Genomic DNA, 23,373 nt, shown 5'->3' with positions numbered 1-23,373 from the left:
GATTAAAGCTGATTGCATGTCATACGGTTGCTTACCGTCATTTATTTTTCCCTCGTCAGAGTTATGAAAAACGTACGAGACAAATCAATTATTGTGATTATCTCGGTTTTTGAAAACTAAGATAAAACGTCGTTGGTGAAAAACGATCATCACATTACTGAGATATTAATTTTAACCGAGTTTTTGAAAACTGAGATTACAGAGAATATTATCCTCGTTGGTGAAACTGGGCCTTAGTAACAGCATTATCGACAAATATTTTGGTATGAATGAGAGCTTCATCTTCTGGCTAATGTGCATCCACATTCAGTGCTTAAGATCACGCATCGCTCTCGCTCGAACTCCCGTATTTTTTCCTGAAATTATATTTGTTTAAAACTTGTAAAGCTATCTTCTTGAAATTTTCAGTGTGTGTAGAGAAGGCCCTAGTCAAATTTTTCTTTTATCTCAAGTATGAGTATTTTACCTCGGCATCTTCTCTGATGATTTATTTATTTACACGTTTTTTTCTTAATTTGCTTCGTCTGTTTCATCGATGGACAGTTGCAATCGATTTTTAGCCCGGGCTAAACATTGGCTAACAATTGGCGCCACATCCCATTGTCGGATCGACTTTAAATGTTGCACAAATGCTTGCTTCTGATGACAACACAGTATTAAATAATCAGACATTTAAAATTTTGTTCCATTGCGCTCTTATTAATTAATTAAATTTACATTTGTAAAAATTTAGTTTTTAATCTACTCAATGGATGGTATTAGTTATATTTTTTGGCAGAAATTGATTTAATAGCTCCGGTATATTCGATTTCACGATGCTATTCTAAAAAGTATAAAATGAAAATAAAATAAAAAATATTAACAAAACACACTTGTCCAAAAAAACTGTATAAAATGCACTCCACGACATCTTCATACTTACTCCGAGTATCTCCATAAATAAAACAAATTCCCTGTACTCCTATGGAAAATAAAAGGAGAAGTGACCTACCAATCAAGGTTACCCAGTTCTTTCAACTTTGATGACTTACCCCCCAAAAACCAGGTTTCTCCAAATTTAAAATGACATCACTGTGTTAATGACAGGTTTGAATCCAAAGCGTAATAAAGAAAACGGCTGTAAGAGTCAATATCATTCTTTTAAAAAACAAACATGAATGGAATTATCATCCAATTAAACACGATGTGCAAAATATGAATTTTCTTAAATATTCAAAATAATCTCCCATGACTTTAAATTTATTCACGATCGTTCCATAAAAAAACTGTCCAATTGACTTTACAATTAAAAAACAAAATTCCTCTTAACAATCAAGACATACAGTTTGAATGATTTGACACGTCACGCGTGTTTCCCTTATAGGGATCTCAGAAAATACCGATACCATTTTTCCACCTTTTTTTACATAAAGATATAATTGTTGGAAGTATTTATAGAATCTGTTGTTTGTAAACAGTTTGTTTACATTATTGTTGTTATTGCCGCCATTCTGAGAGGGAAGAAAATAAAGCTGTGAGCAGAAGGCGCTCTGCAATCTATATTCCAGTGTTGGTAAAAGTACTGAGCAAAAGTCTCAGACACAGTTACTTCGTGCAAAAAGTAATCAACTGCGAGTGAATATGACTGATTTTGAAAATTAACCAGTAAAATTTCAATTGTAATTACGATTACTTCTTGTAAGATAGCCCACCAGGCAACTGTTGAATATTGCAGTAAAAATGTGGAATAACTGAGTCATATAAAATGCTAATTGTAATTTCACTTCCAATGCATACAATAACAACTGGTGTAACAACACAAGGGGTGCCATATTTTGTACCGATCTTAAATAGGCTACAACATAAGAGTGGTTGAACCTAAACGAGCAAATTATGGTACCTCCCATGGTGCCATCAGTAACGCAATCGCCGATAACAAGCAAGTAAGGATTACAACTAAAGTAACGATTCCTCTTTTTCCGTAATGCCTCGTTCATATTACGATTGTCCGATCGATCGTCCTAACGATAGTTGGCCGAACTAGCAGTGTGAATGCATGTCCTGACAATAGTTACCGTAGTTCCGAACGTTGCTACTTTACGATAGGGGCTGGGGGACCGGAAGAGGAAGCGACAAGAGAAGGACGAAAAATTCGTAAATCTCCCTTCGCTCTATTATATTTTCATGGATTTGCCCAAGCAAGGAAGAATATTGGCGGAAGAAAAATTATTCGTTAAATACACGTTGAACAAAGTAATATCTTGACCCTGCATACCTCAACAGCTTTGCTAACCGTGAATTTCTCGTTCCTTTTGGATGCCAGCACTAAAGGGCCGCACAGGTTTTAACCATCGTTGTGTGAATGCACGATAGTTCCAACGATTGCTGGAACAATCGTAATCTGAACGAGGCCTAAGGAGTAAATTAAAAATGAAAATTCATTTTGTAAAAAGTAAGCGTTACAAGTAATCCTATTACTTTTAATCGACTACTTACCAAACCTACTATCTTTATCCTCCGCCATTCCAATTATAATTATGATATGAACATGGCATGAAGTTTGGAAAACCTACCTGAAAGTAACCGAAAGGGTCACTATAAATGAAAAAGACGCTGTTATTCGATAGTAACTTTAAGCACTTATTTTCCAGAAAATTAACTTTTTACTTCAATTAGTTTACTTTTTCAGTGGTAAACTCCCACAATGAATTTCATTGATATCTTTCCCATGAGTTACAGCACTGGGTGATACTAGCCCTCGTGACGCCACTTGTTGAATCAGAAGTTGAGGAGGGCGCGGAGGGGAGGTATAGATGAGGCTCGGGGACACGGCATTCCGTCGCTATCAGCCGTCTCTTTGTGCTTTTCCCTTTTGTATCCTTCGTCACCCACTGGTCACATGATCAACCGACTCCCACACTGCGCAACTCAAAAAGATAGCTCGCACACGGAAGGGGAGGAGAGGGAGAGAAAAGTGACTCCTCCCTAAAAAAAACCGAAGAAGCTCACGCACCCCAACGACAAAGCCGAACCGAGATAGCGCGGAGGACCAAGAGTGAGAACTTCTGAGCCATTTCACCGGGGAGACCTCTTAGCGGGAGACCGGACCGTGTCGGTGCCTGCGTCCAGAGAGGAACGTCGCGGAAAAAAACGATAAGAAAGCGACAGTGTTTGTCAAATACCGACGGAGCGATGGGGATACAATAACATAGGCGATCGCTGGACCGCTGATCTCGGAACAGGCGCATGAGCCAAAGCTGGCAGGAGAGCAAGAATGGCTTAGGGTATTCGTCAATATCGAGTCGAGACGACCTACTTGAGGAATGCCGAGCCAAAACATTGCGCCAGAGACGGCGATTATCGGAGCAGGGTGAAGTCACCTTTGCAAATTAGTCGGCGTGAAACAGGGTGGGGATGAGTGTCATCGCTTTTGCTTGTGCACGCGCGCGGCTAACCAACTTGGTGATGCTGAGGTGATTTAGGAAAAGGGGAAAGCTTTCTCTCTCGATGGAAATTCCTCCATTTTTCCCTGCGCACTACCACGGAAGGCTGGAAAAGGGGGAAAGATGACTTACTAACGAAAACCCAGACGTGTAACCCAAGTTGTCTTCTTCCTGAGGGGAACGTACCATCGTATTTTGGGCCAAGAAGAAGTTACCTTGTGGATTTTCCTCGCTTTTACCCTTCAAGCTGCACCCAGTAGAGCGGTAGAGATGCAGGAAAAGAGGGCCTTAATTGACCAAGTGATTCTGAACTAGTGCATGAACGAATACGTACGCGTGTCATCGACCCCCGAACGAGAAGAATCTTCGACCACAGAAGAGACTCAAACTCTAGTCAGGGGGCAAATCAAAGAGCAAAATACACCAGAGCAAAAGTTCAACTGTGAATGGATATTCATTCCCCTTTATTTACACTTCAAGTTGCAACCATTAGAGGCTTAAGAATAGATGTCAGACTAGGGCTTTATCTGATCAAGTGATGCTACTCTAGTGCATACAAGAAGACGCTCAATTTCCGCGGGTTATCGACCGTCGAATGAGAAGATACTTCAACCCCGGGAGATGATAACGCATCATTATGTTATGGAAATTGACGTAGTGGTGAGGGGTACTTTGTAGCAGTATTTTGGGCCAAGAAGTTCCCTTGTGTATTTTCCTAACCTCCAACAGTGACTGAGAATGATATCAGAGGAGGGTTTAAACTGACCAATTGTTCCTAAACAAGCACAGACAGACACTCGACGCGGTCTTCGTCCCATAGGCCACCGAATGAGAGGAATCATCGTCCGGGGAGTGACTGACCCATTAGTGAGTGGATGGTTCTTGTCTCGTTTGAGGAATTATTTCCTTGTGAATATCCTTAGTGCTTTCCCTTCAAGTTGCGCCCAGGACAGCCTTAGAATGGATATCGGACGAGGTCTTTATCTGACCAAGTGATAAAAAGAAGTACTGGCAGATATTCAACGTCTGCTTGTCAACGACCACCGAATGAGAAGGTCATTCGACCCCGGGAGAGGATGAACTCTGTTTAGTGGAACAGATCACAGAATGTAGGACCAAAAGGAAGTTTCTTTGCGGATTTTCCTCGTTTTTAAACTCCAGTGAAGACTTAAAAATAAATTTCAGACAAGTGATTTTTTCTGACAGAGTGATCCAAAGTAAGTGTAGGCAGAAATCTGAGTGTCATCGGTTACCGAGATGAGAAAAACTTTCGGAGTCCTGGAGAAAAAGATTGGCCGTTGCCGGAGTATGTTCGCCAGCTTCAGGACGCGCCTGCTTCCTTGAGGAGTTCATTTCCTTGGAGAAAGGAAGTGGGCTGGACAACCCGTGACTACTCGCGAGGGTTTTTCCTCCGTTCGACAACAAACACCCACGCGGTCACCCCGCGATACGCCAACAATGCCGCTGAACTTTCGGCTTTCCCGCAAGGGAGGAGAGGGGCCCTCTTCGGTTGTCGTGGAGACGCGGCCCAAGAAGCCGCTGGCTCTCAAGCGGACCCCCACGTTCGCAACGCTGCTGAGGAAGGAAGTGCTGGGTCTGAGGTCCTTCGATCCAATGTTCCGCTACTCCCTGACCAGGCTGCCGGAGGAAGAGGGCGGGAGCGCGGAGGCGAAGAACCAAGCCGGTCCCGGCGAGGGACGGTGCGGGGAGCAGTGGGCCAATATCCGACACGCCGTCGACAGGGTGGTGCAGCACTGCTGCCGGGGGAAACCGGCGCACAGTGGGGCGAATGGTATGTATTTTTCTACAGAGACATGATACCCCGTAAATTTCTCCTTATTTTCGAATATGATAGTTCAAAATAATTAGATTTTTTTTCTTCTTGTCTTGACCTCTATTTATTAATGATCAAAAGTACCTGGAGTTTAGGCCAAATGATGCTAACGTGTTTTGCCTACGTTTCGGTTTATTTGTAAACCATCCTCAGGGCTTTAAATGAAAAAATGATTGTACAATATTGATACATTAAGGAAAGGCTAAAAGCAATATTTTTCTACAATAATATAATAAAAAAGGGAAGGCACAAGAATTTTGACATACCTTATTTTTGTACAGGATTGTTTATTGATAGTAACCAAGTTATTACCTAACTTAGTTACCATCAATTTGGATAAATTAAATAGAAATAAATTTTACTTTAATTCTCAATGGCTAGTCTTTTATTACAGCTGTTATTGGTTTTCAATGTATGAACCATTGCTTTGAATAATCCTTTTTTTTTCAAATTAATTTCACAATCTAAAATTTCGGTGTTGTCAAAATCAAAAGTATGGCTATTGTTTATGCTATGGTTAGCGAGGGCACATAATGTTATACTATTTTTTACTGATGATTTATGTTGGGAAATCCTGTTTTTTTTAATATTGCGATGTCTGTCCTATGTAGCAAGTACCACAATCGAGGCATGAAATTTTATATATTATATTACTTTTCAGAATTTTAGGGGTTTCTGATTTTATTTTTGTGTAAAGAAGCTTGTTTTGAGTGTTATGATTTTTGTGTGCACACACACACACAAGAACTAAAAATAAGTTTTTATATAAAGCAACATTTTTTGCCGCTAACTACAAAGAATACTAAACAATTTCAGCGTGGAATTTTTCATATGCACACAAGTCATGAAGAATTTGACTTTTCAAAAATTACATTGTAAATATACTGCCTTATCTGTCTCCTCTTTTTGTTTTAGCTCCTTCTTCTTCTTCTTCTTTAGCTAGTAAATTTTTGTTCAATCAATTTTTCAATGAACTTTGTTGTAAACAAATTTGTTTCTATTTCTCTACCATTCTCGTCCCTTTAAATGATCGCAACGCTGTCATTGGATTTTGGTGGCCATTTTTTGAACAAATCTCTATATTTATTTTTAAGTTCAGAATAGCAATCGAGATACAGTTGAAATCATATTAAAAGTGTTAGAATATTGTATTGTAATCTGGTTCAGAGTGATACTGAAATTTCAGGTCAATAACTATTCGGAAAGTGGGTAAAAATTGAGTAGCAAAATTTGACAAGATGACAAACAACAAAGCGAGTTGATAAAAACGTTAAAAAATAGAGCCGTATTTTTTCCGTGTTTCGATTTTTCGCCTGCTTCTCGAGTTATTCATCACGAAAAATGTAATGGGCTTAGCCCATTCGCAGATAAGTTGATGACGCCATTAGCTCATACCGAAAGGGTAAGCACTTCTAAACCACTCCTCTCTTCGTCGCATTAACCTGGCGCGGTTCACTTACTTGGGTGATTACTTCTCCCAATGAAAGGTCTCCCTAAATGAGCGAATAAATCAGAATTCTGATGACGTCACCCACTCGTGAAAAAATGGGCCGCAACAAAAGTTTTTTTTCGAGGTAACTCACCTTTTCCTTCCACCTTCCAAATCAATTTAATGAATAATGATTTCGGGTCTGACTTAAGTACCCAGTGTAACGGGCAATCGCGTGGTATGGGTTAGCACTGAGCAGGCACGCACAAATCATTCCACTACCAACAATAGATCTTACGCCGAGTTTAACATCCATCATATCCCTATGGTAAGCAAAAACGTCTACGCTAAGCTTAACTGAAATAAAATAAAAACGATTAAGAAAACACGCTTTTAAAAAAAACTGTGTACAGTACACTAAGAATTAAAAAAAAAGCTTTTCATCACTCGCAGATTAAAGCTGATAAGTTTTATTGGAAATTTTTTTGTAAGAGCCTGATAGGAGAACTTGGATTGGCACGCAATATTAATATCTTAACGTAATCAGCGCCCATATGCCCCGAGTGGTGAAAAGCTTATTTTTTTTACTTTTTACACCGTTTGTTTTGGCAAAAAGCGTCTTTTTGATCTCTTTCAATTTTATTACTTTTATTTAGAATACATATTTGAATTAAAACTTATTTTTTAAATTCATTTTTATATAATTTTCATGAATTTAATTTTATAAAAGCGAGGCGTACGGGACTCCGAATCACTTCCTTCATTGCTGCCGACGCGTCGGCGTTTCGATGGTCCCAGTTTTACATCGTCTTCCCACGACAATAAAGCCTCGACCATCGGAACGTCACGACGCGAAGTCAGTAAAGAAAAACTGACACGAAATCCAGTATATCAATCGGTCACCGACTAGAAGGCAAGAGCCACAGATTTGGGGCATTCATTATCAACACCATCAGCATCATCATCATTAGCCAACAAGCCTAATATTGGTTTGACGCAGTTCTGCATTCCGCTCTCCTATCCGCTAGCCTTTTCATAGCAACCTATTTCTTCGCTTTTCCAACCCTTATAACCTGACCGATGTTACTCATTCGGGGTCGTTCCTTGCTCTCCTTCCCTTCCACCTGTCCTTCTGCAACAGGTCAGTTTCCTTCATCAAAGAAAACAAAACGCATTGATTGCGATTCGTTACCCAACATTAGTGTATTCATAGTATACAAATTATTTGGTTTTAGAAATCCCAGTTCAGACGAACAGCAATGGTCAATTTTATCCGCATGTGAAAAAGGCCAGATTAGCGCCCATGTGATGCCACTCCACGTGACGTCACAGGGCGTTAGAAGCTATACGAGTAGTCAGGAGTTATACATCGTCTGAGATTACCAATGCATGCATGAGGCACAGAGCTCAGGGAAACATCTCTCAATAACGACCTATTAAAATTGCCCAGAACCCGAGTAGAGTGAAAAAAAACAAAATGTTTGTGTTTCTTTGTATTAATGACTCTTCAATCACAAATCATGTTTTAACTTCAGGAAAATATTACATCAAGGAAGTAATACATTCAATGCTTACCCGGCATATGTAAAAAGCAGGCACATAGCTAGAAGTTTGGAAATGGAAATGGTCGGAAATTTTCCTTCGTTTGATAGGTTATTAACAATCCTTATGTTAGGCAAGCGCTACCTCCTAGCAGGGTACTCTGCTCGCCTCGCCTCGCCGGAATTTCTGTTTATTTATGAGTCACTAGCCCCAGCCTTTTGGCTGTCTCCAGTGGGTTTCTTCAGGGTTCACGTCTACTGTTTATATTTTCATTGATATTTCAGTGTTTCTACTTATTTTTGTTCATGGGGAGGGGATGTGGTCAGGGATTAGGGCAGAGAGAGGCGTGCGATGTCTAAAGTGAAGATCTGGGGTATATTCCCAGAGATCAATTATTTTTTCGTTTCCTGTGCGTATGAGAGACCTTTTGAATATGGGAAGGTTTGCTTTCAATTCAGTTAATAGCGGAGTTATTTTGAGGTCTTTCCTCAGATCTTTGTTTCGTATGTACCATGGGGCACCCACGATCTTCCGTAGTAGTACATTTTCTGTTTTTTGTAGTCTTGATAGGTGGGTTTTTGAAGCCATTAGCCAGACTGGGGAAGCATAAGATAGGAGTGGTTTTAGCATGGTTTTGTACAGAAGGCATTTAGTTTTTAGCGATAATTTCGACCTTTTTTGGAGCAGTGGCCCAAGCGCTGCTGCAGCGGCTTTGGTTTTTCCGATGGTGTTGTTGATATGGTGGTTCCAGATCAGCTTTCTGTCGAGGGTTACACCTAGGAATTTAGATGTTTCTTGCCTTCTGATTTCTTTGGTCCCGTAATATATGGGATTTCCGGTGCCCGCTTTTGGGCGCCTGCTAAAGGTCATGTGAATACATTTGGTAGGATTTGCCGTCAGCTTCCACGAGTCTGCCCAGTCTTCGTATGCGTCTATTTGTCGTTGAAGCAAGTCAGATGTTGTTCGCGGGTTTGAACCTTGAGCTATGAAGGTGGTATCGTCTGCGTAAAGAAAGGCCTCGTTGCCGGGAATTAAGGGAAGGTCATTTACATACATGTTGAATAGGGTGGGGGATAGGATGGCGCCTTGCGGGACGCCGGAGGTAATAGGAAGGGTAATAGAAGAGGCTGTATTGAATTTAACGTAGAAGGTTCTGTCTGTGGTGAAGGATTTGATTATTTTTTGCAGGTACATTGGGATGGGGAAGGATGAGATTTTTAAGATGAGGCCCAAGGTCCAAACCCGGTCGAACGCAGCTTCTAGATCAAGAAAGACTGCCTGAGTGATGAGTCGGGCGTTGAAACCATTTGCAATTTTCTCAGTTAGTCGCAGGATCTGGTGTGTTGTGGATGTTTTTGGTTGGAAGCCTGTTTGCTCTGGCCTGATACTATGTTCTAGGGATAGGTGGTGTTTGAGGCGGTTGTGGATTAGAGTTTCAAACAGTTTGGAAAGAGTGCAGAGGAGAGAAATAGGTCTGTAGGAGGAAGGATTCGTTGCAGGTTTTTGAGGTTTAGGCAGCATGATAACTTTAGCGCGCTTCCATGCTGTTGGGAAATAGGAGATGTGAAAAAGGAAGTTGTAGAATGTGGCAAGAAAGGAAAAGGCAGAGGCTGGAAGGTTTTTTAGTAGCTGATTCGATATAGCATCAGGGCCAGGCGCAGATTTCCTTTTGAGTCCTTTGACTACTTCGATGATCTCGTGGTCGCAGGTGAGAGCTGGCTGGTCGTTTGGACAGTAGCTTAGGCTCATCCAATGTGCTTCTGCTTCTTCTTCAAGCTCGGATTCTAGGGTGTTTGTGAATCGCGCCTCGAGCATGTCCGAGAAGAGATTTGCTTTTTCGTAGTCTGTTGAGGCAGTTGTGTCTCCGGATTTAAGAGGTGGAGTCTGGTTGAGGGGGTTTTTTAAGGCTCTGGCCATCTTCCAGATTGAGTTGTCCTCCGTGGAAAGGGAGGCGACTTTTTTATCCCAACGGTTTTGGCGGTGGTTTTTCAGGAGGCGATTGACTTTGTTTCGCTGTATCTTGAAGTGGTCGTGGTTTTCCTTTGTTCTGATTGCTTGCCACAGTTTCCTGGCTTTGTTTCTGTTTTTAATGGCTTGGAGGATTTCTAGTGGAAGAGCATCCGGATTTTTGTCTTCTGGGATGGAAAATTTGGAAGCGTCGGCGCAGTCGCGGATTGTTGCCGTGAGCTGTTCAACGCAGGCGTCGGCATCAGTGCGGGTGGAGAGCGGAAGTTTTTCGAGCTTGTAGATATTATCAGCAACCAGACGGTTGAATTTATTAAGGTTGATGCCAGTTCTCGGGATTGGAATACGGGCGGATGCGGAGCAGTTTATACAGTAGAGGAGTGGAAGGTGATCGGAGGCAGATGAGTCCAGAGTGATGGGGTTTTCTATTGCAGGGAGGTTGGTTGTGAGAGCTAGGTCGAGGATGTCAGCGGAGCCATGGACGGAATAGTGGGTGAAGGTAGATGGGGTGAGAACTTTGGCATTTATTTCTTCGGCAATGAAATGAATTTTTCTACCAGCGGCGTTGGTGGTTGAAGCTCCCCAGCTGGTATGCTTCGCGTTTAAGTCGCCACCGGCGAAGGTTCTTCCTGTTAATGTTTCTGTTATAAATTTGAGGTCATTCATATTGATCTTTTTGGGGGGATAGTAGAAGCTCCAAAAGTTTATGCTACCAATGTTGGTTCCGACGGTTACGCCGATTGCTTCCAAGGATTCCAATTCTGGGAATGGAATTTGGCTGAAGATAAGGCAGGTTTTGATTAAAATTAATACGCCACCGCCTTGTTTTTCTTCGCGGTCGCGACGAAGTTGGTGATACCCGGGGGTGTAGATTCTTTTCTTGTTATTTAGCCATGTTTCTTGGATGATTGCAATATCAATTACATGTTCATGTAGAATGTTCATAAGTTCCTCTGTTTTTGATCCAATTCCATTCATATTCCATTGCAGTGCTCTTAGTTGAATGGCCTTGCGTTTATCCATCATTGATGAATAACAGCGCTGCCTGGATGATTTCTTCAAGTAGTATGTCTGTCTTGGATTTTTCCGATGGAGTTATTAATTTTTTGACAAGGTTAGTTAGCCAGGAGAACAGTTTCGATTTGATAGAAGGAGTGAAGAAGGAGGCAATTGTTTCTTAAAGAGAAGGTTGAGAGGTCGGTTGTGGTGGAGCAGGGGGTTGTGGTTGTGGCTGAATGGGAGCAGGAGCAGGAGACGGAAGAGAAGGGAAGGTTGTTGTGGAGTTGACGTCAGGCGTTTCTGGGGTAGAGGATTGCTTTTTGGCGGATTGCAGTCTTTCGGCATACGACTTGTACGCTGGACATTGCCGGTAATTTGCAGGATGCTCCCCTCCGCAGTTGGCACATTTAGCTGGTTCCGGTTTTGCGACTGTACATTCTCTGTGGGAATGTGGGCCGCCACAGCGTACGCATCTAGTTTGAAGGCCGCAGGAATTAGCTGTGTGCCCAATTCGCTGGCATTTCTTGCACTGGGGCGGTCCTGGTGATGATTTGTAATCTTCTATAGTTACCGAAAGGCCACAGAGATAAGAGACGTTTTTTATGCGTTCTACGTCGTTTGGGTGGATTAGTTTAATCTGAAACAGCGGAAGGTTCCGTGGTGGGTATTGTTGCTGTCGGTAAGCAGGATCGTCGGTTGGAGTGGCTTCCAGTTCTTTCTGTTGTTTTTGAGTGGGCCGGGTGGTTTTTAGCTGGCGGATTTCCTGAACTTGGATGTTCCTTTCTGATAGGGAATCTTTGATTTCGCTGATTTGCGTGTCTATGCGGAGTCCGCGAATGACCAGGAATGTTTTTTTGTCTTCCGGTAGTTGGTAGGTAAAATACGCCCATTGTTTTTCAGTAAAAAGGCGCACGAGAGCGCGGAAGTCTGTTGATGAAGATGTTTGTATCTTTACCGAGGAGCCGGTGGAGTGGCACACTGGTGGGTATGCGCAGGCGGCTTTAATGGCTCGGTATTTGTCGGACCAGCCCGTGGGCTCCTTCAAAAAGATGGGCGGGACTGATGATTTCTTTTGTGGGATTGTTTTCTGAAGTCTTGGTTGCGCGGGTGGCGTTGTTTCTTTTGCAGGGGCTGCAGTATCGTCTGCTGAAAGAGGTGCGAACTGGTTCTGTAGCAAAATGGGAGCCGGAGACGGTGGCGAAGGCGTGTTTCTAACCCGCCTACGCTTAGACGGAGTTGTAAAAGGCCCTAAAGGGGGCCGTTCAGAATCTGAGGTAATTTCAGGCATTGCCTCTGCAGGTAGGTTGAGAAAATTGCGAAAACGGGGATCGTGGGTGAGTTTTTCAGGAACTGTAATGGTTATAAGCTTTCTATGTGGTGCAGAAGTGGCTGAAGATGGTGGTGCGGGGGTTGAAATGTTAGTTGAGGTTTGTGGAGTAGGGCTTGATTGGCGGCTTTTTCCGTTTTCTAGTTGGTTCGTATGAGGCTTTTGCGCTGCTTCTGAGAATAAGTAGTCAACCTCTTCATCAGTATACGTCATGTCTTCATCTTCTCTGCTGACGGATTCTTCATTTCCATCGTTGGCGGCAGAGGCCGCCATGGAGTCCATGGCGGCCAATTTCAAGTGGTGGAGGGCAGGGAGGGCAGTTTGGGGTCCCTAAGAAGTGGACCCGGCCGCTTTCTCCGGGGGTGCTATGGGCGATGCTAACGGCCCAGAAGCCCGGGTACTAACGGCCGAGAAGACCAAGGGAAATGTCGCTTGTAAAGTATGGCGCCACCCGAAGGTGAGAACCGCAGTGACTACGCCTGATGGTAGGTACAGACGCAGCCAACCGCAGCCCCTCGGGCGCCCTCTTTGCGACTAGGGAATGGCGTTTTCTTCTTGTTTGTTGAAAAAGGTCCTCTTAATGGCCTCGGAGGCCTGCGTCCGTGAGGGCGCTCGACTTCCCTTGGTGTCTGGAAGGTTTTGGCGTAGAATGTGGAAAATTTTTGACGTCTTCAAAAATGGTCCTTTTAAGGACCTACTGCCGATGGCAGTATGGGAATAGCGCTTTCTTCTTGCCGCAATCGGCGTTCTCTTGCTGCGGAGCGATGGCAGGAGATGATGGCGTGTCAAGGCTCGATGAAAGGCGTGTGACCAGTACTACCAGCGTAAATCAGTTTGGACAGACCCAACCGATGAGATGTCAGGGTACTCTGCTACCTGATAGTAGCGTGCATCGCAGCGGAGCACATATCCTCGCCCCAAGGTCACCTCACACGTCGGCAGTGAGAAACCAGAATGATGTCACACTGGCTTTTCCCAGCATATATACTTAGCCGTCGCGTTTTCGCGCGCTTGAAAATGTTCACTTTTCATTTGATTGCGAGAAATAGATTTCGTCATTAAAAAATCTAAAAGCGTAAAATACATATGTATTCCAGGAGTGATAATCTTTCGATTTATACAATAAAAATCAATAGGGAACCACCCTATAGTTTTAATCAGGCTATCATGCCACATAATGTGGCCAACTAAGTTGTCCGGTCTCCTGCTTAAGGTTTTTAAAAGATTTCTCTTTTCTCCCACTCTTCTTAGCACTTCCTAATTAGTCATTACTTACACGGTCGATCCATTTTATATCTACATTATTCTTCGGTAGCACTTCATTTCGAATGCTTCCATTCTTGATTACTCCACACCAATCCAAGCCTCGCTCCCATTTGAGAAACATGTTCCATATGTGTAGCATTTAGCATCCCACGAATGGTTTCCTCATTTCTATACAGTAGAACCACTATCCGTCCCAGAAAGCTGGTCGTTATCCAAAATGTTCGCTATCCGAAACACTTTTCCACATAAGAAATTAAGGAAATACGAATTATTGTTTCCTAGCTCCTATTGATTCGCTATCATATGAAAGTTTCAGGCTATATAGGTATTGTATAACATTAATTACTTGTAGACTTATTATTGCAGACATTGTATTACTTTGTATCCATTTGGAATCGCACAGCACCGAACACAAACATGGGAGCTACACATCTGTTCGCTAACCGAAATTTTGTTCACTATCCGAGCCACATTTTTAGCGAAATTTTTGGTCGTATTCCGAATTGTTCGTTATCAGAGGCGTTCGCTAACCGCAAGTTTCACTGTACTTGTCTTTTCAGCTGCAAGTAGATTCTTCTTTTAGTAGAAAGCCCTCTTCGCCTGCGCTATTCTACTATTTCTTTCTTCCTTCGTCCATCGTAGGTAACTCGCCTTCCTAGATATCAAAACTCTTTCACTTTCAACTCCTTATTCAACCTTTTTTTTCCTAGTTGTTCAAGTTCGTTTGTCCAAGTTTGTTTGTCCAAGCCTCCTCTCTTTTGCTGCGTACTAATATCTTAGCCTCCTTTTTGTTGATTTTTAGATGATATCTGGCCATTGACCTTTTCATATTTGTCAAAGTCTTTTATCATTCTCTGTCTCTATAGCCCCCAAAAATCGTTTCCCTTGTGGCGATTACCCGCAATACATCTGCTAAGGAAACCAATAGCCTAGGGACATCTATCCTCTTACGCCCCATTTAAGATTTAGTTATATTTCATAATGTCTCACAATAACTAACGGCGAATATGAATTTCACCATTATGCAAACTGAATATATTGCTAACGTAATGAAATGCATGGTATCCCGATAAATTCGAATTGACATAAAAAACATTCAGTAAACGCAACCCGGACAACTCCAAACCACCTCCCCGAAGCAAACTTCTAGCTATGTGCCTGCTTATTACATATGCCGGGTAAGCATTCCATGTATTACTTCCTTCATATAATATTTTCGTGAAGTTAAACATGATTTGTGATTGAAGAGTCATTAATATAAATAAACACGAACATTTTCTGTTTTTTTTCACTCTACTCGGGTTCCATGCAAACTGTCATCCGTTGTTACTACAGAGATGGAAAATAAACAAATTTAGATTTTAAAAATACTTCTGGACTTCCAGCCGAGTGACGCTTTGAATAATAGCGTCAGAGAGTGGGGTAGCCAGGAATTTCGTTCGGGGGTGGGTCCAAATCAAGGGTGGAAATTTTTTCGCAAAACAGGGTACAAAATTGATGCTTTTTGACTAATTTTAACACTTTTTATAATCGAAAAAACTTCATTTGTCAGAGAAATCTTTCGGAAATTTATGATTTTTCAATATTATTTTCTTTCATGAAAGAAATAAATTGTGTTTTTATATTTCTGGGGGGGCGGACCCCCGGACCTCCCCCCTCGCTACGCTACTGGTGTCAGAATTAAAAAAAGCAGTTGTTTTTCATCTCATCGGGACGTTTTCATCATGCATTGTCCAGATTCAAACTAGTTGAAAGGAAAGAAAACATCCAAATGATGAAGCCATTTTTCGAAAGGTCGCGCAGAGGGCCGAAATAAAAAAAAGCTGACCAAAGCACCAAAAATGGCTTATTTTTTGTGATAGCGAGTTAAGATACTGCGTAAACATTGTCAAAAAACTTGAGCAACAGATCGCATTTACTTTTTCCCGTCGCCTTACTTTGATCATTTATACATCGGATCAAAACTGAAAAAATTCGCGAAAAAAGCAAACCCTTGATTTCTCTGAAAAATACCAACTTTAGCCTCTTGCAGTAGTTCGATGAACTGTCGAGTGGATAAATATCTATCATTCATTATTAATAGGAAGTTATTTTTTTGCATAATGGGTTTTTCATTGACTTAAATTTATTATTTATCATGCAACACGGCGGAGTATATTTTCAGATTATTATTATCATTCTGCCGAATTCTCTGAACCACTCATGGCCTCGAGTGCTTTGCACGCCAGAGATCGTGATTCATTCTAGGCAGCTCGAGCGATCGCTAGCTCAGTGGTAGCGCGGCAACAGGACAAACTCGTGGCCAACCGGAGCGCTAGGCACAAAGTTTCTGTGGTTTAAAAACGGTGCGTTTTCGACGTGAACATCATCATTACTTTTGGTTCCTACTCAAGGTTTAATTTTCGCGACACAATATTTCTCCACCCAGTGGCGCAGCGAGGGGGGGATAAACCCCCCCCCCCCCAGAGCTCAGAGAAATTTTTAAGTTTAATCCGTTTTACTTAATTGGATTGATATTACCAATAGAATAGCGTAGGAATTAATAAAATACCCCTGAGAAAGCCGTAAAACTCAAAATTTCAAACCATTTGTCTTAAAATTCCGCAATCTACTAATCTCGCACCTACCGCTTATCCTGAAAGAGTATACCATACCCCCCACACACCCCTGTATTAGTTGCACCTAAACCTACCCCAGCCTTAATTCCTGGCTGCGCCCCTGTCTCCACCCTGTATACAGGGATGCCGACTTACAAAAAACATTGGGGGGCCCAAACCGGGGATCTTGCCCCGGGAAATTTTATAAGTAGTGAGTTTCAAGTTTTTCAACATTTTAGAAGAGTCATTTGATTAAAATTAGAACTCTGATAACTCGAATCTCGACAACTGGACACTCCGGGGAAAATCGACAAGCTTGACACATTTTTTCCTCACACCCATGACGAAATTTTGAGGGGGCTCGGGCCCTTTCAGGCCCCATGGAGTCGGCGCCACTGCCTGCATATGCGGTATCCTCTCACCGAGTGACACTGAACACAAGAGGGAAGTGCGGCGGAATGGACATTGAGGAAAATAGACCGGCGAACCTTCTCCAACCCAGCTAGCACATTATAAATCATTGAGATAAGGTGAAAGGAAGAAATTAGGAAGGCGCTTAACAAGTAAGATTGTTATGGGTTTCTTACGGCCAGGCCGACAAACATCCAGAGTAATGAGAAAATGGATGCCAAATTTTCAGCACTTCCGTAGATGCTATAATTATCTCATCGTTTCAGAGTATTCATTAAGGTATTTATGTTTAAGAATAATGTTTTTATTCTTGGCGCTTCTATAATATGAGTAGAAATAACATCATACGGCCATAATTTAAAAATTATTCACATTTGTGAAATGATGGCGAAACGATAGTCGTAAGGAAAACTCATAATTTTACAAGAATAGCGACGTAGAATAATATGAAAATGCCGTAAGGAATCTCTAATAGATACATTGTATTCATCGGGTTATCAGACAATAAATAAAAATTCATAAATGTTAGATTGTTTGGACCTTGAATAATTTCAGTTTTTTCGTTCACGCGCCAGCTAAGTTTTTCTATATCACTGGAATTAAAAATGGTAACTACGACCTCATCACTCATCGGACACCGTGCTTTAGTAGATAGGGTGTAAGGCTGCGGATACGTAGGTCATACGTTCAGTTCTCCCAGATTTTTTTTTCTTTTCGCCACAAGGATAAAGTACTTCTATTATGATTTGTATCTTCACCAGCCAGTCGCTTGCTGTTGTTAATGTTTTCCTATTTACGGAAAAATCTGTTATCAGTTGTTAAGCTCTTATAAAGACTCGCTGAATTTCACCGGTAGGCTTTAAATTCATGGCGGCCTGAGCAGCGTAGCATGTGTAGTGTACTCCGTGCAGCCGCCTTTGACGCTCCACAGTGGGCGGAAATCGAAAAAAGTGTGACAAAACCCTAAATTTTCACTATTTTTTTGGTAAACAAAAATGGTAAAGTCCGATAGAATAATGTCCAAGGATTAAGGAACTATGGCTATTTCAATATTTGGTTCACCCATTAAATCATTAGAATCCGTTAAAGACGAGAAAAAATTATAAAAAATGTCAATTCTGAATTTCTGCAAAAATCGAGTATTTACTTTCGCTATTGAGCCATGAATATGGTTTTCCATAAATTTCAACGCATATTTTGTAAAAGAGTAAACCTTTCCTAAGAATTACACGGGATAGTTTATTTATTTTTATCAATAGTTCATATAAAAATTAAACATTCAAAAGTGCATTGTTTTTGGACTATTTTTGACATAAAGTGGAAAAAAACTTTATGAGGGCGACGAGACTCGATCTTAAAATTCACATGGAAATAAAGACCTGAATCTTGACTATATGATCCAAAAGAAAAATCTTGCTCCAACTTGCTACCTTGCTTGTTGATGGGATATGTATAAAAAGTCAACGCTGCCGCCCGGCCCGGCCGCGGATTACCCTGATTTGGTTTTTGCTCCAGTTTAAAGCAAATAATGGTTCCACCACTATTATTTTTACCCCAATTGTTAGGAAAGATGTGAAATCTAAAAGCAAAGGCAATATTTTGTCCAAAAAAATTTCGTACTCTCTTGTTGCACATAGAAAGTAGAAAATTCGCCGCTGCCGCCGGTCACCCATGAGCCCTATGAGGACGTGTGACCATACGTCGGCAGAGTGCTTTGTTCCCTTATTCGTACTTATTCTCACATACATATGTACGTACAGGGAATTTCCCGCACTTTAGGTCCCTTCAAACTAGAAATCCCTCCGACCTTGAGGAGAGGGAAAGAATCGAAGCAGGCGCGGTCAGTGCACACGACCGACAGACCGCAATTGTTCCTTGGGGCGGTAATCCGCTTCCACTACTAGTAGTTCTCTAAGTAACACCTCTTGACTACTCCAGCTTATTGTTCCTTCAAAATGTGGGGCTCTTGAATTTGGTGTTTGGGGCTAGGTTGTTTCTTTGAAACTCGCCGCTATTTGTTTTACCACCGCAGCGCACGTGCATCGGTTAATGCCCTCCAAAAGATCGCTTCTATGGAACACGCTAGTGAACGAGTTAGCTGGCGATTTACCGGGCGGTTTTCCCAAAAATTCACAAGCTCTATTGTCTTAGATAATGTCTTGCTTCCTCAGTTTTACTCATACGGTCAGTCTAACTTAGCTGGTGAGTGTTGAAACATCGGCGTCTTTTAGCCACAGTGACTACTGACAGAGGAGTTCTCTTAGGTGAGCCCATCGATTGGTTACCGGTTGTTGAACTTATTCTAATACAGAGAGGTCGTACACGACGGAGTAAATACATTAATCGGTCACAAGTATGATTAACACCACTAGTTGTAGAAATATTTTATGTCGATAAGGCAACGTTAGAAAATGTAGCAATTTTTTGTGGCTTGTAGATTTAGAAGCTATTATCTCCGACAGGGGAGAAAATGAAGAGGAGGAAAGTGACTCGAAAAGAACTGCACGATGCTATGTGCCAAGGTATGGTGTAGACGGTTCGAAAAAACTATTGGCATTCAAATTTCTATTAAAAACTTTAGTATTGGGGGAGATGCAGAGATAAAGGATTTTTTGGGAAATTAGCGACTTCTAATTGATGAATTTCGTTTCCGCGAGTATTACTCTTCCACTGCCGCCCTTTATGTGGAGCACTCTGAATGGTATTATATACCCCCAACTGTGCATAAGATTCTAATACATGGAGCGTGTATTGTAAACGCAGCAGTGCTACCCATTGGACAATTGTCGAAGGAGGCCCTTGAATCGAGGCACAAGGATATTAGGAGGTTCAAAGAGCAGCACTCCAGAAAATTTTCCAGTACAAAATTTTATTTTTCTAAGACTTCTTCTATCTTCGGACGCAATAGTATCCTCATCAATCGATTCGAATCACGGAAATGTGAAGGTACCTAAGGGAGCTAGGAACCTCCTTCTGATTGACGAGAACGCTGAGTCAGATGGAGACGAGATTGATTCAGGTAACGAAGACCTATAGGTAACTGTATTTACTCAGGTATGCATTATTTCCATTTCATTAGTCATTCATTTCAGAAATAGAAATATGGTTTTAAACTTTTAACTTCTAATGAAAATAATCGAAAAATACTTGCATTAATTTCCGTGGAATACATTGGTAAAATCCATATCCTTAATATTACATAGATACCACGCATCTATACATTCTATGATGTATCGATACATCACGGTGAAGTTGTTTAGGGTTATGTATCAAAGTTTCTAAGTCAGTGATAGTACTTGTATGAATATAATAAGCATCTAACATGCAGCGCTTTTAATATTAAAATTAGGGAATTTTTACTGTTTCCGCCATTTTATTTTAGAGAAGCCCCTGATTGTTCTAGAGCAAAAATAACATTAGAATCGGATTATGAGGTAAAAATAATTGAAAATCGAAAAAATCGTGGATCTACGTTGAATAATAACGGAGATATTAGTTTTGTCAAGCTTATAGCGCGCTCCAACAGAAGCGACTTACGTTGTATGAGGATATTTGACGGCATTCCGTACCTGTTCTTCCCTAAATCTTACCCTTGCCTTATATAACCCCCTTAGCTTATGATAAGCTGTTTATCATTTTTTTTGTAAGAAACGGATAAATACTTTGTGCTATCTGGGAACAGTCCTTCACAGAAGTGCATATCTGTTTACCCATGCAACAACTATAATTTACCCCCTCAAGTTCTACTATTGCAGCCCAGTCCTAAATTGACTCGTTACCTTTAGTCAACAATCCAAAGATTGGTTTCATGCAGCTTTCCACTCCCCTCTCCTATCAGCTGACCTTTACACATTTCCGTAATTCTTCTTTCGTAACCTTCAATTGCCTGCCCATGTTGACTCATTCTGTATCTCCCTTTGCCTTTCTTCCAATGCACTAGCCATCATTTCTCTTGTAGTGGCGTAAGCAGGAATTTCTTTCGAGGAGGCGGGGGGGGGGGGGGTCCAAAAACCAGGGGAATAAATTATTTAAAAACAGGGTACCAAGTAATGGGTTTTAAACTAATGTTAACACTTTTCATAATCGAAAAATCTTCATTTTTTTAAGAAATATTTTGTAAATTCATGGTTTTTCAATATTTTGTTTTCTTTTATGAAGGAAAATAATTGTGTTTTTATATTAGGGGGGGGGGTCTGCAGGCCCCCCGGACCCACTCCCTGGCTATGCCACTGTCCTCTTGTTGTGGCCCATCGAGTTGTCCCGTCAATTTATAAGCGTTTATATAAGGCTTCTATTTTTCTTCCACTCCTTCTAGCACTTATTGGTTACTTACTCGGTTGATCCATTTTACCTTCACCATCCTTCTGCAGCACCTGTATTTGAGTGGCCACAGCATGGGCGAACCCAGTGGGGGACAGGGAGTGCATTGCATCCACTAGAAGTGAAAATAAATTTAATTCAAAACAAAAGTTATGAACAACTTTTCCTTTTGAAGAAAAATTATATTAGTATAAGACATTGAACTAAAATAAAAATCATTATTTTTTTCAAGCAAATAATTATAAAAACTAATAAATTGCTGTCATAATTTCCTTAAAATTTTGGTTTCATTAACCTTTTCTTTGCAAAAAAGTTGCAAATTGAACGACCACAGCTAGTTTTGTCCCCCCCAGTTTTGATTCTGGGTACGCCAATGGGTACATTACTCTGCACATTAATGATATCAAACATGATGGAATTTTCCCAGGTGAAATACTCCCAATACACTGCTTTCAAAAAATAGCAAAACTCTGACCGTTGTTCCCCGACTTTTGTTTTCCGCAACAGGCCACTGTACAGGTGGTGGAGGAGTTAGCCCACTGGCTGATGGTGAACTTTCTGCTCTGCATTCGGATGTGAGGGTCCTCCTTCGGACGGAGGCTGGGGCATTCATTTTTGAGTACTTGAAGGACAAGCTGCTGCCAGTGACGGCAGCCAAAGTGCTTGAAGAGATACGAAAGCGGAGTGCTGTGGACCCAGCTGATGAGGCAAAGGGAGCCGTAGACCCTCGGAAACTGTGCTCAGAGCTGTCAGCGACTTGGGAACACTTCTACTCGCACTCCTTGACATTGTTGGAGGCCATATTCTACCAGGTCAAGGTGAGGTTGCACCTTAGTTGACACTTCAGCTGCACAGAATGTGTCAGTACATGTGTACCAGCAACTGCAGGAAAATTGTACTTGTGCATTCCAGGTGCGCAGCTAGGAATTAAGGCTGGGGGGGTTTTAGGTGCAACTAACATCGGGGTGTGTGGGGGTATGGAATACATTCCAGGATAAGCGGTAGGTGCATTAATAAATTGCGGAATTTTAAAGATAAATGGTTCAAAATGGTGAGTTTTACGGCTTTCTGAGGGATATTTTATCAATCCTTACTCTATTCTATTATATATTAAAGTAATATCAATCCGATGAAGCAAAATGGATTGAACTTAAAAATTTCTCTGAGCTTTGGGTGGGGGGGGGGGGGGACTGTTAACCCCCCACCTCGCTGTGCCACTGGTGCATTCAACCATCTCTTCTAACCTGTGCCGCTCTCAGCCATCAGGGCACAACAAACTCCGGAATCGTAAAGTCAATCCGAATCGCAATGAACCCCAACAAAAGGTGTGAAAGGGAATTACAAAGATCTTTTACCTACCATGTTGCTCAGAATGGCACGATTCCTTCAAGTATTTCCCAAACACAGAGAAAAAAAGGCAAAGGGTGGCCCAGAATGAGTTACATAATATAATTTCAAACATTTTAAAGAGAGGAAGGGTGTGATGAAAAGGTTACCAGATAGGAGAGTGAAGTGGAGAGCTGAGTCAAACGAATCTTTGAAATTTTTACTTCAAATGATGATGTGGCAGCTAAATTTTAAGTCTTGAAATTTAGCTGCCACAAATAATAAATAACAATATGATAACTCCTATTATGGAAATTGAACCACCCAAAGTAGATACAATATTTCATAATGTGTATGAATCAGGATAATCTGAATATCGCCGTGGTTTTCCAGCTAAAACTAGGAAATGTTGAGGAAAGAATGTTAAGTTTAGTCCAATAAATATTGTTAAGAATTGCACCTTTAGTATCTGTCTATTTATATTAGGTCCTGTAAATAGTGGGAATCAATGAATTAGTCCTCCTATAATTGCAAATACGGCTCCTATTGATGGAACATAATGAAAATGAGCTACTAAATAGTAAGTGTCGTGTATAGCAATATCAATGGATGAATTTGCTAGAACAACTCCTGTTAATCCTCCTACAGTAAATAAAAGAAATCCTAATGCTCATAATAAAGACTTGAAATTTAGCTGCCACAGAGGGTCCCCCCCCTCTCCAAAAATGAAAACATACCTAATTTCTTTGCTTCAGAAAATATAACAAAATATTGAAAAATCATGAATTCACATAATATTTATTTGAAAAATGAAGTTTTTTCGATCATGAAAAGTGTTTAAATTAGTTTAAAACCCTGAACTTAGTAACCTGTTTTTCATTCATTTTCCCCCTTGATTTTGGCCCCCCTGAATAAAAACTCCCGGCTGGTCAGAA

The 23,373-nt window shown here is 41.3% G+C and overlaps 1 protein-coding gene across 1 annotated transcript in view; it reads left to right on the top strand.

Moving 5' to 3' along the window:
* The first annotated feature begins 2,750 nt into the window (after positions 1–2,750).
* LOC124162343 (proline-rich protein 5-like) overlaps positions 2,751–23,373 on the top strand; it is a 31,095-nt gene continuing 10,472 nt past the window's right edge. The window contains exons 1-2 of the mRNA XM_046538847.1: positions 2,751–5,214; positions 21,620–21,930. Of these exons, the coding sequence (XP_046394803.1) occupies positions 4,881–5,214; positions 21,620–21,930 (645 nt within the window). The 5' untranslated portion in view covers positions 2,751–4,880. The remainder of the gene's footprint in view (positions 5,215–21,619; positions 21,931–23,373) is intronic.

This window comes from Ischnura elegans, chromosome 7 (genome assembly GCF_921293095.1).
Source record: "Ischnura elegans chromosome 7, ioIscEleg1.1, whole genome shotgun sequence".
Classification (NCBI taxonomy): domain Eukaryota; kingdom Metazoa; phylum Arthropoda; class Insecta; order Odonata; family Coenagrionidae; genus Ischnura; species Ischnura elegans.
The sequence above is the reverse complement of the archived record's forward strand: the minus strand, read 5'-3'. Positions and strand labels throughout refer to the sequence as shown.